The sequence below is a fragment of the Crocodylus siamensis genome, chromosome 1 (assembly GCF_052110815.1).
Source record: "Crocodylus siamensis isolate JL-2025a chromosome 1, ASM5211081v1, whole genome shotgun sequence".
Lineage (NCBI taxonomy): Eukaryota > Metazoa > Chordata > Crocodylia > Crocodylidae > Crocodylus > Crocodylus siamensis.
This window is the reverse complement of record NC_143395.1, coordinates 223,127,951-223,145,642: the sequence shown is the minus strand read 5'-3', so window position 1 is coordinate 223,145,642 and position 17,692 is coordinate 223,127,951. Positions and strand designations below refer to the sequence as shown.

At 40.6% G+C, this 17,692-nt stretch overlaps 1 protein-coding gene across 2 annotated transcripts in view; it reads left to right on the top strand.

Moving 5' to 3' along the window:
• The window catches only part of CD96 (CD96 molecule), a 49,857-nt gene extending 35,948 nt beyond the window's left edge, over positions 1-13,909 (top strand). For both annotated transcript variants that reach the window (XM_090057910.1, XM_090057904.1), the window contains 5 exons: positions 3,098-3,172; positions 7,451-7,531; positions 8,151-8,240; positions 9,831-9,954; positions 11,165-13,909. In XM_090057910.1, coding sequence (XP_089914036.1) covers positions 3,098-3,172; positions 7,451-7,531; positions 8,151-8,240; positions 9,831-9,954; positions 11,165-11,273 — 479 coding nt within the window. In that variant the 3' untranslated portion in view covers positions 11,274-13,909. The remainder of the gene's footprint in view (positions 1-3,097; positions 3,173-7,450; positions 7,532-8,150; positions 8,241-9,830; positions 9,955-11,164) is intronic.
• The last annotated feature ends 3,783 nt before the right edge of the window (positions 13,910-17,692 follow it).

The window sequence follows — 17,692 nt, the reverse complement described above, 5'->3', positions numbered from 1 at the left end:
ATTGCTAGGGGAAACCAGCTGCAGGCTGACAGCCAGCATCTGGATTCCTCAACCCCCGGGACACGGGGACACGACAGCAACTTCTGTTGGGTTTGGGGGATCGTTGTAACTCATGGTGCTTTCTGCAAAGCGCCACGAGATAAAAAAGGGAGCTGCTCTTCTGTCTGTGCCTTGAATGTGTTTTGGTGGGATCTCAAAATAGAGAGGTTGTTTCAGCTAGTAATTGTGGGGAGGAGGAGGTGGGGATGCTTTTTCTAGTCTCCCTGGAAAAAGCATCCCCCTACCCCTTTCAAACACTGCCTTTTTAGAGAATATTCCCATTTTGAGGCCTAGTTTTTTGCCCTTTCCTAAAGGGCTTATAAATTCCAAGATCAGGCAATTTTTTTCCCCCCTTCCCTATCTACTCAGTCTCATAGTCCAATGTTGTACAAACAGCTCCAGTATTTTAAAGACGAACTACATGCAGTAAATCAGAACTGCCTAACTGGTGGCCCATGGGCTACATGTGGCTACTGCAACCAGGGTCTCTAGGTGTACTCCGTCCCTCCCCACCCCTTCCCACCCGCACATGCACCTTCCTAAGCTTTTGCTTCCTGCTGCCAGTCCAGGGGCAGGGGTTCCACCCACAGCAGTGGGGGATCCTGTGGCATGGTGCAGTGGGAGAGCTGAGTGGTCACACATGTGCAGGTTGAAGCAGTGTGCATGTGCATGTTGGAGGCTGCCTGTGCATGGGGCAGCATCTGACCCCCAGCCACTTAGAAGTTGGACATCCCTATAGTAAAAAATGTCATTCCTAAGAGTATGGAGAAGACTTAATGCTGCACAGTACTCCTAATCCCCATCTTCCTGACAATACCACCATAGGCATGGCTCGCAGATGACAATGCATTTATATATTCTAATATTGACTTGCAAGCAGTATCTGTATGTTTAGCATTTGCCTTCAGTCAGCTTAAACTTCTAAGAAGGGGATTATGTGCAAATGCCAAGCATTGCTTGCTTCTGGTTTTTAAGTTTACTCTCTTGGGTAAATTTACTCTATTCTGGTGTCATGTGTTACTCTAATCTACTGTTGCCATAATTCCACAGTTCATTTCTTTTAATTACAGCTGTCACAACCAAATACAATGCAGGTTGTCAGAAGGCAGAGATTTATGAAGGCTGTTAATTGATTATCATGGCATACACCATACTTAGTTCTATATTTCCTTGTAATACCAAGCTCATTGTCTTCCTTGAAGAGAAATGTCTTACTTGGAATAAACAGCCTTTTTGGGCTGTGTAACTTCTGTTTCAAGTTAGCAGGAATTCTCTTTACTGCAAAGGTGATTAGGGCCCTAAATCTATGAATGCCCCTCTAGCAGCTTTACACTCACAAACTTAAATCTGATAGGAACAGACCACTCCACTTGATTCTGGTATGTATCACATAGGATACATAAGGTCTACAGTTAAGGTTCCATAAAATACAGCCCAACAGATATCTACAAAGACACTGGCAATGTGAATAGTGAGGAAGAAAAGAATTGTAAACTACATACTGGAGGGAAGAAAATAGTTCAAAACTCTGTTGGCAATATACACATAATAAGATAGTTCAGTCATCTGGGTTACACAGGAACAGGCAGAGAGCTGCTGAATAAAATGAGTCTTCTGTCTTGCCCTATATTACACAAGTATAAGGGAGCTGAGTAGTTAATGCTAATACTATACTACCAACATAATTGAGTTGCCAGCTTAGCAGGAACATGTGTTGTAAAGAGTTCAGAAAACATGGGTGAAAAAGTTGTGGTGTAATCAGAACCTCCACACAGCTGGTCCCCTGGGACCAGATCAGGAAATAGCTGTGTGGTAACTAAATCAAAGGAATCAGTTACAGTTGCATTGTAGAGCAGGGCCTTAGGGGCCTTTGAATTGTGAAGTGTTCGGCATTAACACCACTTCATCCTCTCTAACTCCCTCATCTCTTTCCACATCCATGTCACCCTTTCCTCTGGGAAGCAGCTGAGTTAGGAAGTGTAGAGGATTTGCCCTCTAAATCTTCATAAGTACAAAAGTTGTTTGATTTAGCTTCTCGTATTTCATGTATTCTTAATGGAAATCCACAAGACAGCTGGGATGAAGGAAGTGTTACAAGTGAACACAAATAGATTGGGAAAGGCAGAACAAGACCTCTTGAAAGTGCAGCCTGTTCTTCGCTTAGCTGCTTTATTAATCCCTCAAGTGTAACACCAGAGATGCCTAGATTTTGAGTGTTAGGTAATAGCTTTGTCTCACCTTCTTATGCTTGCACCAGTTCTTAGATGGCACACTGCAGACAGGTGTCAGGAAGGTTTGACTTTCTTTAACAAGTCTGAAAGAAGCCTGGGTAAATAGAGGTTTTGGGAAGACTATTTGCTTTGTGTCAGAGTTTGAATGTCTGATTAAGTAGCTGCTTCAGGATATGCTTAGGAATACTAAGCATTTTGCTTGATTCTTTCTGAACTCTTAAATGAGTAGAGAGGTAGTATTGGATTTCAGAAAGGATTCCTGAACTCTCACACCCTTTAAAATATCTGCTCACTGGAGCTGGAAAAATAAAGGCTTCATATTATTTTCAAAACCGAGCTAGACAAAGCTTTCGCTGGCATGATCTAGTTGGGACTTTCAGCAGGGGGTTGCACTAGGTGACCTCCTGAGGTCCCTTCCTATTCTGACTTTCTGTGATAGAAGTTCATGTACCCTTTTCCACAATTTTATCTGTGTTTGCCCTCATCTTCTACTGGCTTCATCTTTAAACAAGACCCAACATTCAATCCAAAGCATCCAGACTTCAGATGAAATGTTCAGGTGTAGTTTGTGTCAAATTGAGACTAGCTTCCCTAGAAACTTTCACAAACCTAGTCAATTACAGTCCTCCTGTGTTCCTAGTTCACAGCAAAGTTTTGTGCTGAAATACCCATTTGTTCCTTAAATGTGTTTGTCTGTGAATTAACCACAACTACTGCTACTAAATAGGGAAATCATGACTGTTTGTCTGTCATGGAACAATGCCATGGGAAAGTGAAATGGCAATATTTCTGTAGCACAACTTTTGCAAGTGTTCCTCTTCCAACAGGCCAGCTTAATCCTACAACAGACACAGGTGGTCATGGCACTTCTACATCTTCAAGTGAGACAACAATACCCTCGAGTAAGTAAATGACACAGATATTTTTAGATTTATTATTGTTTGATAAGATCATAGCCTATATGTTACCCAGAACTTTTCATGAGCGTTATATAGCGTGCTAGACTCTACGTGCATACACAAGCAATACAGATGGACCTCACACAGTGTTGTAACTAAGGCAGGGCAACCCACGCAGCAACCCCAGGTACTGACTTGGGGAGGGAACAGAAAAAGAACATCTGCCCCAGCAGCTGCACATCTATGCCAGCAATTTCAGGAGCCAGAAGTCCCCCCCGAATCCCAGCCACCCTTCCAGTGCCAGGCTGCTCTATTACACCTCTGACCTTGCGTTATGCTTCAGATCCAGAGGGGACTAGGTATTCTCTCTAATGGCAGATGGTAACTGAGTCTTCATTGTCCCTTCATTTAGTCTTTTTTTTTTCCTGTAGAGTGTCATGAGTGCGGTAGGAGGCTTAAGGATATGGAAAATGGTTTGATACCTTAATGTAGCTGTCACTGGCCAGCAGCTGATAATGATTTTCAGTCATTACTCTGAGGCTACAAACAAACAGATATCATCATTTGTCATGGGAGGAATCATTAGCAGTTTCATTCAGATGTCCATGTCTATTGTCCCAGGATAAACCCTAAAAAGGTTTACATGATATCAAGGGTTACCTCTTGTTTGCAATGTCCCTGTCCTGGGACATCACAAGTTTGTCTGAGTGGTTGTCCCAGGATTGTGTCACTGAAGCCAGTCATTCAGCCACTCTCACTAAACCTGGATTGGAAGGGCAATGTGTATACACGCCCATCCCAGGACTCTTCCACTCTAGGGTAAACACAGGCACAACTTGTCTCAAGAAAAATGCAACATCTTATCCTACCTGGGAAAGACTTCATAGTGCACAAACATTTACTGAAGCCAACCAGTCTTCAAGTACTTTTTTTTTTCATGATTGCTAGCTCTTTAAAGTTGGCATGAAAGCCTGCCTTATAGCTGTAAGAAAACAATTCTCTGTGGGAATCATTCTCTGTGTAATGGCCCACAAAAAATGTATTAACATATGATCAAACAAATGTCAATAGCTCAGTCCATCCTTCCTTCTGAAACGCATCTTCAATGATTACATTATATTATAATGCAAAGTCTCATATGGAGTAATACAGTGTGCCATATTCTTGATAGAAATTGCTAATATGAGCACCCCTGTTGCCCACAGGTTTATTTCATCACACTTGGACATATGTAACAAGCTAAAAAATGGCTTCTAAAAATAAATAAATTTAATCTCCACCAGAGATGAACAGATGGCAAATAAATCCAAATCAGCCCTAATCTACTGTTTTTGGAGTTTTGGAATAAAATATCAATATCTGCAAGCTTTAGTTGGAGCTAAATTGATATCTCTTGTGCAATATTAGACATACTCTATGTTGTGAAGCAAATAGCATTATATTTTGCGACTGGTCATCCCACTACAGAACACAATCATTGGTCCCCAGGGAATATTAGAGACTGGGTTTAGTGTGGCTAATCTCCACTGATAATCAAATCTCAAGTTGATTTTGCCATTCCTATACAGAAAAATGTTGGACTTAAACATTGTGAAAGAAAGTCAGATATGGTAGCGTTTCCTCTTAAAGGGTAATTCAGATTCCGTAACTGTTTAACCTTTAGGCTAGGGACAGAATTTGCACATAAGCCAGTTTAAGTGATCAGAGACTGGTTTAAACCTGTAACAGAACAGAAGCTCAGTGCATCTAAACCAGTTTCAAAATGGCTGAAACTAGTTTAAGATAAACCTTGTTCAATGTAGTATCAGACTTAACTGATCTGGGTCAAACTAGTTTATGAAACTTCTGTTCTAGACCTCTTCCTGGTTCAAGTTAAATCGAAGCAGTCACCTAGCATCCCAAAATATTTTGCAGCCCTGGGTTGGGCTATGCTGTCTTCTCCAGAAAGCAAGGCTGGCACCACCCCTCTGCTCCCTAGCTGGGGCAGTGAGGGCTGGCTGACAAGGGGGTGGGAGGGCAAGCCCAGCTGGGGATGCAGCCCAGTCTGCAAGGCAGGGGAGGACTACCCCAACAAGCAAACCCTGACTGAGGTCTGGGGCCAGGGAGGGGGGTTAAACACCCCTTCCCCTGCTTAAACTTACAAATCCCAGAGGCACCTAGAAGCAGGAAGAGGAAGTGGTGAGCAACTCTGCAGAGTCTTACTGCTGTGAATTTGGGCAAGAAGCAGCAAATCCCAGAAACCTTTGGGGACAGCAGGAAGAGAAAGCAAACACAGCCCATTCTGGAGGTGCCAGAGAGCCATTTTTAAAGCACTCCTCGGCTTCTGCAGGCAGAAGCTACTGCAGGCATGTGGCTGCATTTCCTGAATGTCTATTCACTTCTGTTTCAGTTTAATCTCGGCAGTTTAGACTAATCTGCAAAGACTGAATCAATTCAGCCTTGGGCTTTTTGACTGTTTGTACTTAGCCTTGAAGGCAATAAGTGTGTTCACATTAGGTTTGTGACTCCCTGGCTAGGCACTCGAAGGAAGTTATCCCTCCTTGAGGGTGTGTGTCAATAGATACAAGGTGGACTTCAATCTGCAGATGTGTTATGGAAGGACTTGTGAGTGGCAAAACTGAAAAATGTTTAGTAGCATAGTGATAACATTAAACTAGATCATAGGTAGAACCATTATATAAAATTTCTTAGAGAAAGCAAAGAGAAGCTATGAATTCATGAAACCTATATGCTAAAAAGCCTGGTAGCAGTGCGTTGAGCTATGGCATAAATATAGAATATGAAACTAAAATGTTGTGAGAGAGCTGTACTGAGTATTTTTGTTCTTAAAGTCGCTCTGTCTTGGTAACAGAATGATCTCTAATATTTCCTGTCTTTGTCATGATTTATGTGCATTTATGTTTCAAGTTCTTTAAGGCAAATGGTGAATCATTGTGCTAGACACTGTACTAATGCAATTGGGATTAATCTCATTTGGGATTGATATATGCTGAATTAATGCAAACAATAAATCCAAAAATAAGTAGGTAGGGCTTTTTGGTATTCTCCCCTGAAAAGCTAAACATTTTCACTAGGCAGAGGTGTTATAAAAATCTGCAATAAATACTCATCCTTTCTGGAACTGAGCATTTAACGTGTTTGAGTAAAAGAAGGACCATGACCTTCTCTCCAAAGCTGGAGCTGATGTTTTTCTTTTAAGACTGCCACAACGTTTGACTCATTAAAAGTCAAACAAGTTACTTCATTTTGTAGAAATCCATTGAGAAAGCTTGTATCAAATATTGTACCTTATTTTCTCATGTGCTTTACACCACCCAGATGAAACGCACCTTCTTTGTTGGAAGGCAGAATGTAGAAAAAAGGTTTTTCCAGAGTTATAGTCAACTGGACATAAGGAAAAACTTCTTTACTCTCTGAGCCCCCAATGCCTTCAATAGACTCCCTCCAGAGGTGGTGCAAGCACCTACTCTGGACTCCTTTAGGAAGCTTTTGGATACTTATCTTGCTGGGATCATTTGACCCTAACTGACTTCCTGCCCCTGGGGTAGGGGGCTGGACTCAGTGATCTTCTGAGCTCCCTTCCAACCCTAATGTCTATGAAACTATGTAACATAAAGTGTTCAGGAAGTATGGTATCCCAGGAGCCTGGGTGAGGCAGGAGGGACTTTCTGGTATGACAGAATGGCCACAACACTAGGTCCCAGGGCAGTAGCAGCAAGATGGTCACTTCTTTACTATAAATAATTCTTTATACAAGATGCCGTGAATAATAAGGTGTTGTTTCCACATCACAAGCCTCACCAAGATACTACGGAGTGCATTGAGCAGCAAATTTACCCAGCTCACTTGCTTTTCAACCAGAAGCCACCAGTGGCTGAAAGAGTTAACACTGGACTCTTCCCCTACAGTTTGCAGCCCCAGGGAAAAGTGGCAGCTATGACTCGCAGCTCTATTCCACCCTGCTTCTATTCCAGCAAGGAAAATTTAGCTTCCCTGCTTAAGAGGCACACCCCAGTTTTGGAGGGTTGATTTGATGGGGGAGGGAAGGGTGCATGTGGTATGTGAATAAATACAGCATTTTCTGCTTGTTTAAGCAATGGCATTTACATTTGGGTATATTAGATTAAGTACCCACCACGGTACCAGTGTTTTTTCTGTTATGTCTGTTATTTCATTTGCTACTAGTAACAGAGGAGAGGAAGTACCATAAAGTACCAATGCTAATGCTGAGGTAGCAATAACAGCTGTAAAATGTTATTTGGAAATTATTGTTTTATACAGGAAAGAATGCCTCTACTACTGCAACCCAACAAAGCTTCATGAGTACGACTCATCGTAGTCAAAATATAACCCCACCTCATAGTAAGTGCTGCCAGTTCTCATACAAACATAGTCATCTGGTTAAGTATTGTAGGTGTTAATTTGGAAAATGTCATGAACTAGAGGGACTGGTACAGAAAAAAACTAAAAATGTCCTAAGGCAGTACCAGTCATGAGAACACATACTATTTAGCTATTTTAGCAAGAGTAGGAATGGAAAGGAACTCTTTACAAGCAAACAAAGGATGGTATTTGTGGTGTAGACACAGTACTTGGAGTTAGGAGACTGGGGTTATATTAGTGGATTTGCTGTCAGACTCCATTTGACTCTACGAAGTAACCTAATTTCTCTTGGTTTCCATTACTCCATCTATATTGAGCAGGTGGAATGCTTTCTCTTTCAAAGAAGTGCTGTGCCATTGTTTTTGCACCAATGTTGTTCTACTTGATTTTTTTATAAAGGCTTGCTTTTATCCAGTGTATAATGGATCAAAATTTTGTTCAAATATTGATGTGTGTCTGCATATAAGATTTAGATTCTGGCATCTGATTTTTAGTCTTGGTCATTAGGTTCTTAAATTAGATAGAAGACTGATTTCTAAATACTTTCAGTAATAAAAGCAAGCAGGCTGTTAATAGATTGGTGTTAATATCTTTCTAGGTAATTTATCCTCTACCACAGTAGCCAACCTAACTTCATTTACTAGATGGGAAAACCAATCTACAACAAAGAACTTGGACAATAATATGGGTAAGTCCAACTTCTATGCTTTGTGTATTTTTCCACTGGCAGATTATATAAATTCAAATTATGTTCATGTTATCATAGTTGCCCTTACATTGGGCAGTTGTGTTTTTCAATCTGAAGTTTGAGATTGAGGTATCTCTGATCAGATTATTGAGATACTATACCACCGTAGCAATCATCCAAACTACTGGTCCAAACATATGGAAATGAAAAATGTATTTTTGTGTTCTTTCACTCACGCCAAAGATGCAAGGTATTTTTTTCAGCTCAGCAGGGGAAAAGTAGTATTAAGTTAAAAATAGAGCTTCTGTACCTGATTGTGAGCTTTTGACTCGGATTGTCTGAGCAGTTATAGATGTTGTTCAGTTAATTCCAATGGACTAGAGAAATGCTCAGTAACAAGGGGGTACATCCAGATAAGTGTGCATATTTAAAATAGCAATGGCACAAATTTGCTTTTTCGTGTTGTTCATGCCCCTGTGCTTGTTTTGGTGGAGGTCAAAATATCTCCCTTCAAAGAACAGATGTTCCCCCACTCCTTTCGAGCCCTGCCATGCTGGAGGAGCTAGGGGAGAATTAAAGGAGGGAAGACACTTGGGCAGCAGCCAAAGTGTCTCTCTGGAGAACCCAGCCTCCATGTCGGCTGGCACATGCTTCTGGAGCTTGCGCTGTGCCAGGTTTTTTTTGTGGCGGATGTTTGTGATACTGGGCGTTCCTGGTATAAAATTTTGATGCCACTCTGCAGATTTCCAGGTGATTTATGGCACCTCAGACAGTTTTGAGGTGCCACAAACCACATGTGCATGCTCATCTGGAGGTGCCCAAGGGCTATGAAAACCAAAGCTAAGCAATTTAACACTGTGCTTAAAAATTGCTACATTTCTTTACCACTGAGTCCAAAATTTTACTAAATAGTGCCAGCGCTCTGCATTCTAGTGTGGCTTCAAGTTGTTTTAGCCTTCAGTCTGTACTGCAGGGGCAGGGGGCTTACCATTAAACTGAGGAGCAAGTATCTTTGATAAATATATTTCCATCTATGAATAGTCTTGTAAAACTAGCTAACGCATCCAAATATCCTTTTGTAGGAAACCAGAATATTGAGTGAGTTCTTAGAGGACTATCCCTAGTTCAGAAAACTGAACAAATTCTTCCAGAGCATGATGTCTGTTTAGAAAATGTCAAAATGGATTGGTATGGGTCTGATGCAAAAATTGATACAGATGTCAGCTTTGGGAACACATTTCTCTTGGTTTCTCAATCTCATAGCATCTCCAAAGCTTGGTGGGGGTGGGGGGGAAGGTGTATGTAAGTCAGTTATTTCAACCTAAAAAAATATCTTGGTAAGTACCTTTAGAAGTAGGGAATGCTTCAAATGGAATTGTAATCTTAGCACCAATTAAAATGAAACCACTTCAGTATCTAAATCCTAATTTAGACACCTAAATGTAATGGTGCTGGAAATTCCACATACATTTGAGGCTACTGTGCATATGTGTATGGAACGTTGTCTGATTAATTAAATCAAGTAGAAATTATTTTCCTTTTTCTCTTACTAACTGGAATTTGAATTACTTTTCCCTATGTCGTCTTCAGGTACTGTGAAGAATAAAAGCAATAATGAGTTCCCTTGGCCAGCGGTTATGACAATTCTCCTTCTGTTTTGTACTTTTATAATAATTTTAGGGGTCAGAAAATGGTGTCAGTACCAAAGAGAAATGTAAGTATTAATGGGAGAAAAGGAAAGAGGGTAATACAGAAGAATGTGAGTGCAGATCCATATTTTTAAGTTCAAGATAAGACTTTTATTTTAATATGTAAACACTCGCATTCACTTATTTATATATGCATACATGCATTCTATTCTATATAGAATATGTATGTATCTTCACATATCCACATGTGATATTTCATCAGTGTTCCCTTTAAGCTGTGTGGTGTGCACGGCCGTGTAGGCAAGCTCATACCATGCTGCCAGGTGCGTCTGCACAGCTGTGGATGCCTCACAGCTTAGAGGGAACGCTGCTCTCTGTATATCCATACATGTATATGCATATCCATATATGCATGGATGGGAAACAACACGGGGCCTTTTTCAAGTACCTCGATATATCAAGTTGCTTTTTCATAAACAGATGTGAAATATTTCATTGACATTTTCTTTCATTCAATACAAATCTGTTCCCACTAACCCTTTGTATATGAGCCCCTAGTTTTGTGGTAGGAGGTTTAAGGACATAGAAAACTAACTCAGTTCCTCTAGACTAGGGACAGAAATTACATATAAACAGTCATAAGGGATCAGAAACTGGTTCAAATCTGTAACACAAGTTCAGTGCATATAAACTGCTTTCAAAATGGTATAAACTGATTAAAATAAACCTGGATGGATGTAGTATCAGATTTAACTGATTTAAGCTAAATCAGTTTTTTGAACTTTTATCCCAGATCTCCTTCAAAGTTGAGTTAAATCACAGTTCCCCATCATCCCAGGATGCCTTGCACCTCTTCTGTAAACAGCCCTTCCCAGGGTGGATAGGCTAGACTTAGCCCAAGCTGTCTGTTTCAAGTGAGCAGGGAGGCATGTTCTATTATCCTCCAACGTCCAGCCTGAGCCACTGCAGACATGTGGCTGCATTTCTGATATCAAAAGAGAATGTCTGTTTAGTTGTTTATTGGTTCAATCTATGCAGCTTAGACTAACCTGCAAAGACTGAATCAATACCAAAAATATATAAAGAAATATAGGTATGGAAAACCCTTTAAAATGTACCCTAGTTTTGAGGAATTTGCAGCTGTTTGAGAATTTAGAACCTGGGGTTTCGCTTTATTCTAGCTGTACATAGATGTGCTTGGATACATGCCTGCCTAAATATACTTTTTGTGCATCATGAGTTCTTATATTTTCAAACACTATCTTTTTATTTTAGTATGAACAGACCTCCATCTTTCAAGCCACCACCACCTCCAATAAAGTATGTGTCCATTCAAGACTCAGATGGAAGTACACCAACCTGCCATGAACTGGAAACCCTGTAGCAGTCTTTGTATAGTGTCACAGTACAATACTGAATCTATCTTAAGCTTCAGAAAATTCCTTGCAGGAATTGTGTCCGTGACCCATTTTCAACTGATGGGAGAATCGGAAGCAAAGCACTCCTGAGTATACTTATCTCATCCCTTTTAGGTGTGCAATATAAGTTGACAGACTGAAGTCTAATTGTAGCATGTTGGATATTATAGCTGCTCAACTGGAAATGGATGATCAACTGGGAATTTACTTTCTTAATTAGGGGAGTAGATCAGTTTGTGTCACTTTATTAGTCTGTATAGAAAAAAATGTTCAAAACCTTTTTGTTTCAATATCCCTATAACTTGATACCTTTTAAGCATATCTCAGCTGCAATTACTCTAACAGCCTTAGCAAAAGTTCACAGGTACAACGCCTTTATAATTTTTACAGTATAAAAATTGATAGAGGATTATGCACCTGGGTCAGAGTAGTCAAATCTGAAATACATTATTAGCATGCATGTGGGAAAGTATTGTACATCTTTCATCACTGACATCTGACATGGACTCAGATGAAAAAAAAAAAGGCTGAAGGCTGCTCTTCAGTCCTGATTATATCTGCTGAGGCCCAGAGGCATTGTGTGAGAATGCCAGGAGGAGGTGATGTCAGGGTGTTTAGGAACTCAGCAGAAGGGAGACCTGATGACTCAAATGTATACTAATCCAAAGGGATGATGATAAAAATAACAACTGCTTCTAAGGATATTAGCAGTTTGGGGGAGGGGAAAAACTGTTCATAGAAAAAGTTGCATCAATTTTCTTGAATTCATTTCCATCATAATAGGAGTTGAGGTGAGAGGGCTGGGTTGGCTGCTAAACGTTAGCCAGCTCCCTTTGTGTTTTTGAGTTCTATTTATTTTAAACATTGAAAGATAGTTTACACATTGGAAAATATGTTTGATTGGAAATGTTCCAGTAGTGTTATAGAAATGCCATTGAGATTAATAATACTTCATGGGGATCCAAATCCACAAAATATTTGATTGTGTGAAATTTGGCAATGAAGTTCTGGTCTAATGAAGGGATATCACCAAAACTTCCTTGTGTGTATGTGTATATATCACATCTATAGTCAGATTGGAAGAGGAGTAGCAAGATACTGTAATGGGTTACAGATAATACTGTGTTCCTTGTGGCATTTAGTGACAAAAGTGTTAAGGAGGAAACAAAATGTAATATGACATCTTGAAAAGTCTGTTGGGTATAACCATATGTTTTTAATGATCTATTATCATATGAACTTTAAATCCATTATTTATTTAACAGAATCAGAGGTGTTTATAGCAAACATTTTCTTCACAAAGTACTGTAAAAATATTACACCCAGGAAGAGCATCACTTTTTCACTAATATTAATCTACCTGTAGTGTAGTACATGATGGAGCTGAGCTGTTAACTCCTCATTTACATGATAATTCAAGGTAAAAAGATTGAGGATGCTACAGAAAGGAAAATAAGAACTGAAATCGGAGTTGAGCTAGGATGCTGTTGTAAACTTTGAAAAGTCTCAGTCAGAGGAAGATTTTTGTCTGGATTCAGAGGAAAGTCAGTGACATTATTAATTGACCTGAACATTTATTTTACCACTGGTATTCTTGGAAGTTTGAGCCCAAACCTACGTATTTTAGGGTTTCTTTTCCTTTTCTTTTTATCACCCATCACTGATGTACAGAGAAGCAACCCTGGGAAACACAACCACATAGCGGTATACTTGGATGACCTTATGGAATCCTATTCTCGTCTTTCTCTCCTTGGTCGAGGGAGAATTTGTTTCGGGAGTTAGTTCTGTTTAAATCATCCTTATAGAAATACTTTCCTCAAGAGCAGGGGCTTGCAACTGCATCTCAAAGTGATCAGATTCTAATCTTTCATACAGCTGTTTGCATTATCAGCTTCCTTAAACCTGGGATGTTCTGCCCTCATCTCCTGTGAATGTTGTCTTGGGCCCTGTGAGCTGTGCTGTCCCAAAACATGCAGCAGTTTAGGCAAGCTATGCATGGAAAAAATGGTCACTGCTGTGAATAGGTGAGTTCAGACAGTTGCCTCTAGAGGTCATGGATGTACTTGACAGTCTAGGTCTTCATCAAATAATCTTGACTTGTAAAATGTAGCCAAATCACACTATGAAGCACTGAATGGAATTATCCCAGACTGACAGTGTGGTAACCAAAATAGAATTTACCCATGCTACTTTAGTTTTAACTCCAATAGCTTGATGTTTTTCTTCTCACCTTTTTCATTATCTATTTTATTTTCGAGACTTATTCTGTCTTGCACAAAAGAAATTGACATATCTACTAAATGTATATGCATTTGGTTTAGGTTACAGTGATTTTTCTCTTTCCCATGAAGTTATTGCCCTCATTATTTGAGCTAGTCTCTCTCACAAATTCTCTTTTTTCATTTTCTTTGAAATTTGAAAAACAAATGTGTTGGAGATGTAGTGTTTTCTTACTGCCAGAAGGTGGCTCCAAAGCTTTACATTTAAATCTTTAGTGTGTATTTTAACAAAATTATTAATATTGCATATATTTTTCTTAATACACAGATGAAATAACATGTAAAAATCTATTTAAAAGTTTTGTTTGTACCTATAAAATGTAACTTCAAAAAGTAATAAAATATAGATTCTCTATTAGATATTAAGAAAGAGGTTCTTAAAACATTCTTTCTAGATTTTTTTTTATTCTTAGCATTATATTATCTTGCGTTTAGGCTAGCAAAAGTAAAGATAACCGTAAGTGTCAGGTATTCTTTATATAATTCAGGTCCTGGCTTCCAGATAAGATCAGGTCAGTCAATGTATAAACATACATGAATATATTATTCTATGAGGGCATTGCATCTAGAGGTAGAATTTGGGTTGAATGGTTCAAAGAATTAATTCTAGGATTTATTAGTTTCATTTTGGGACTTCAGCTTTAGGTGTCAGTGAGTGTGTGATTTTTTTGGGGGGGAGGGCACAGGTCTAATGAGACAACTTCCATATTACCAAAACCACCCTCAAAACAACATGCTTTAGGCTAGCCTCAGAGAAGCTATGAGCTAAAATGTGAATTCACCTCCTAGACTGGGTGTTTCCTTCCATCAGGAGTGGAACATCTTGGTGGCAGGCAGCATAGAGAGATGTGGTTCACCATTGATGTTACTCTCCTTAGGGACTGATCCAAAGCTCATGGAAGTTGATGAAAAATTTTACATACATTTAATACATATTGAATTAGGCCCTTTACTTCACCTAATGTGCAGAGTACTGAACAATTGACTCTTATTTTTTTATTTTCTAGAGTAAATTTATCCTAATATACTTATAACTAGTAAAAGACATTTCTCTCTGTCCTGTCAGTTCAATAACTCATCTTGTTTGCAAATCTATACATGACGAGGAAAACCTTTATGACATGCCTTTTCTTAGCCCTTTCCTCATCTGCAAGATGGAAAGCAAGGACTGATGGCTTCTAATCTATAATGAGCTCTTTCTAGGGTAGTTGGGGTGGAAGAGAGAAGCTAAAGATAACCACACAGGTTTATAATGGAACAAAGTGGAAATATCTCCAAGCCAGTTTAAACCTATCATCTAAATTGTATATACTCATATAAAGTTATTCAGAATAATTATTCCTTAATAACTATGTGCACAGATGCTTTATCTTCTGCAATAAAAGTGCCTTATTTCTGTGAAGCTTACTGTTTCTCCAGAATAAGAATATCCACATAGGGAGTTACTCAGGAACAGTTACTGTATTTACAATTAGCTCCTTAATTTAATCCAATTAATTTGCAAGGATAGAGGTGCCCTCATATCTGTAATAGCATTTACCACTTACTATACACAATGGAGCTTGATTGTACAAATTGAGATGTGAGTTTTATGGAACTACTTGGGCAGGGCTGACCAGCATGCAGCACATATGCCAGAAGTGGCATGGGTAGCCTCTGTGTGTGGCACACAGACTAGGAACAGGGGAGGCACCACAGTGGCCGTTAGTGCAGAAAGGAGAGTAGCTGATCAGTCAGGGACCACAGGGCAGGAGGAAGGGAATACAGGAGCAAATCAGGCAGGGAGCATGGGACAGGGAGCAAAAAGCACACCAACATATCACATGGGGCATAAGGCAGGGGAAAGGGATGGAAGTGGCACTCAGAGGATTTGATGCTTAATTTGTGGTATGCATGCCAAAAAAAGGTTGGTATCCACTAACTTAGGTATGAAAAAACACAGCAGTTACTAGGAGTAAAGTGATCAGGGTCTCAGTGCATATCAGCTGCTTCTTGGCAACTGCCTTTGTGTGCACTTTTCATCTGGGCAAGTAAAAACTAAATCATGAGAACTTTAATCCTCTTTCACTGAGGGGTAAACTACTGTGGTTTAGCTTTCTCTTACCACATTTCTATTTCTAGGATTATTTTTTAATGCAATACAAAAGTAAGAAATATGTATCAACTCTATATGAAGTATAAACAATGTACTTATGTGTCACAAATAATAAAAGATGAAGGGGAAAAAAAGAAAAAAAATGGAAGAAGGAAGAGGGAGGAACAGAAGAATAAAAAGGTGAGCAAGGGCTAATATTTTAATTACCAAAATATTCTAAGAACTCCTCCCAAACTCCACTAAGTATTTCAAAATGGTTAAGCCTGCCAACCATGACTGTCTCCATAGATGACAGTTATAGCATCTCATCATACCAGATATTGACCTTTGTAGATGTCTTACTTTTCCAATGCAGTAATATCCTACATGTCAATAATAAGACCCTCTGTAAAAATGTAATCTGGGAAAGATTTAATTTGGATTCCTTGGGAATATACCCAAGAATGCACATATATGCCAAAGGTATAAATGTTGTCCCAGGGGGCTGAAAGAAGAGGGGCAGAAACCCTTCTTCCATGGTTGGAGTCAGGGCAGGGACAGCCCGCCAGAACTTCAGGGAAACAACCCCTTGAACAGGGTAAACTTACCTTTTCAGATGTGGCAAGGCAGGGCTCACTGCAGGGGAACAAACCTCCTGCGTGGTTCATCTGTTGCTTTTCTATACAACTGGGCAGCGTGGGAGGATGATATCATGAGAAGATGCTGCCTGGATGTAATAAAAGCTGGAGGTGGGGAAGAGGCAGGGGAACATAGCAGGGAGGAGGCTACAAGTTCCTCTCCCAGGCTGGCCATGAATCTGCCTGATCCCACAGGGAAAGGCCGGGGGAGGACCCAGTAGGGGGTCCACTCACTGACGGAGGAGCACCCAGCACCTGACCCAGGGAGTGAGGTGGGTCCTGGGATCACACCATGGAACGATTGGTGCCTTCACACATAGGACACATGAGTTGGGAGGGGGCCTCTGGGCCCTACCTGGAGTTTGTTACTTGAATTGCTTTTGCCTTCATTTCAAGGTCTTACTGATGACTAAGGTTGGGGGCTGAGCACCCTGGGGCCACTCATGGACTCCCGACTTCACTAGGCTGACCCACCATTACAGTCAACCCTGTACCCACAAAGCCCTGTTGGAGCAGGATTATTGAACTGTCACTGGGTTTATGACCAGTGAGCCATGGACCATGGCCAATAGGAAAGAGGCAGCCAACCAAAACAAGATGGTGCCTGACCTCTGAGTATGAGATCAAGGACACAGGAGGCTATGTAGGGGAGATGGAGCCCCTGAAGCATCCACCAGTGATGACTTCCTGCATGTCCTTCCACAATGAAAGGGAACCCCACTCCTGAACTTAACATTTAAGACATGGCAGGAAAGTGTCTGGGCTTTTCCTGGGGAGGAGATAAGTGAACAGCAGGGCAGCTGAGTGACTCCCCAGCAGGCTCAGAGCTCCCACTCAAGGGCCACCCAGGTGAGGCTCCACAAAGCAAAGCAGATGCAGTTGTGTTCAAAATCATTGTAACTCCAGTTATAATTTCTTTGGAATAAGAACTGATAGTAGGACATGGCCAAAATATGTGACCAAGTAGTTCTTGCAATCATTGGTGATGTGTTGGAGGGATACTGGGGTTGGGAGGAAAGGGTATGTGCTCCCCCAGATGTCTGCACAGATAGCGGGGCACAGGCATGGGGTTGCACCTTGTCTGAAGCCAGCACCAAGCAAAAACAGCAGTGGCAGCAATGTGGAGTTGTGCCCCCCCACTGCAGTAGTGGTGTGGAGTTGTGCTCCTGCCCCCACATTGGCAGCACTTATGCATCACCTATGCTTGTTTCATAGTTGGTAGGACTGGAAGGGACCTGAGCAGGTCATCAAGTCTGATCCCCTGCCATAAGCAGGAAAAAATTCTGGGGTCAAACAACCCTGACAAGGTGTCTATCCAGCCTCCTTTTGAAGATCCCCAGGGTAGGGGTGAGCACCACTTCCCTTCGAAGTTGATTCCAGATCCTAGCCACCCT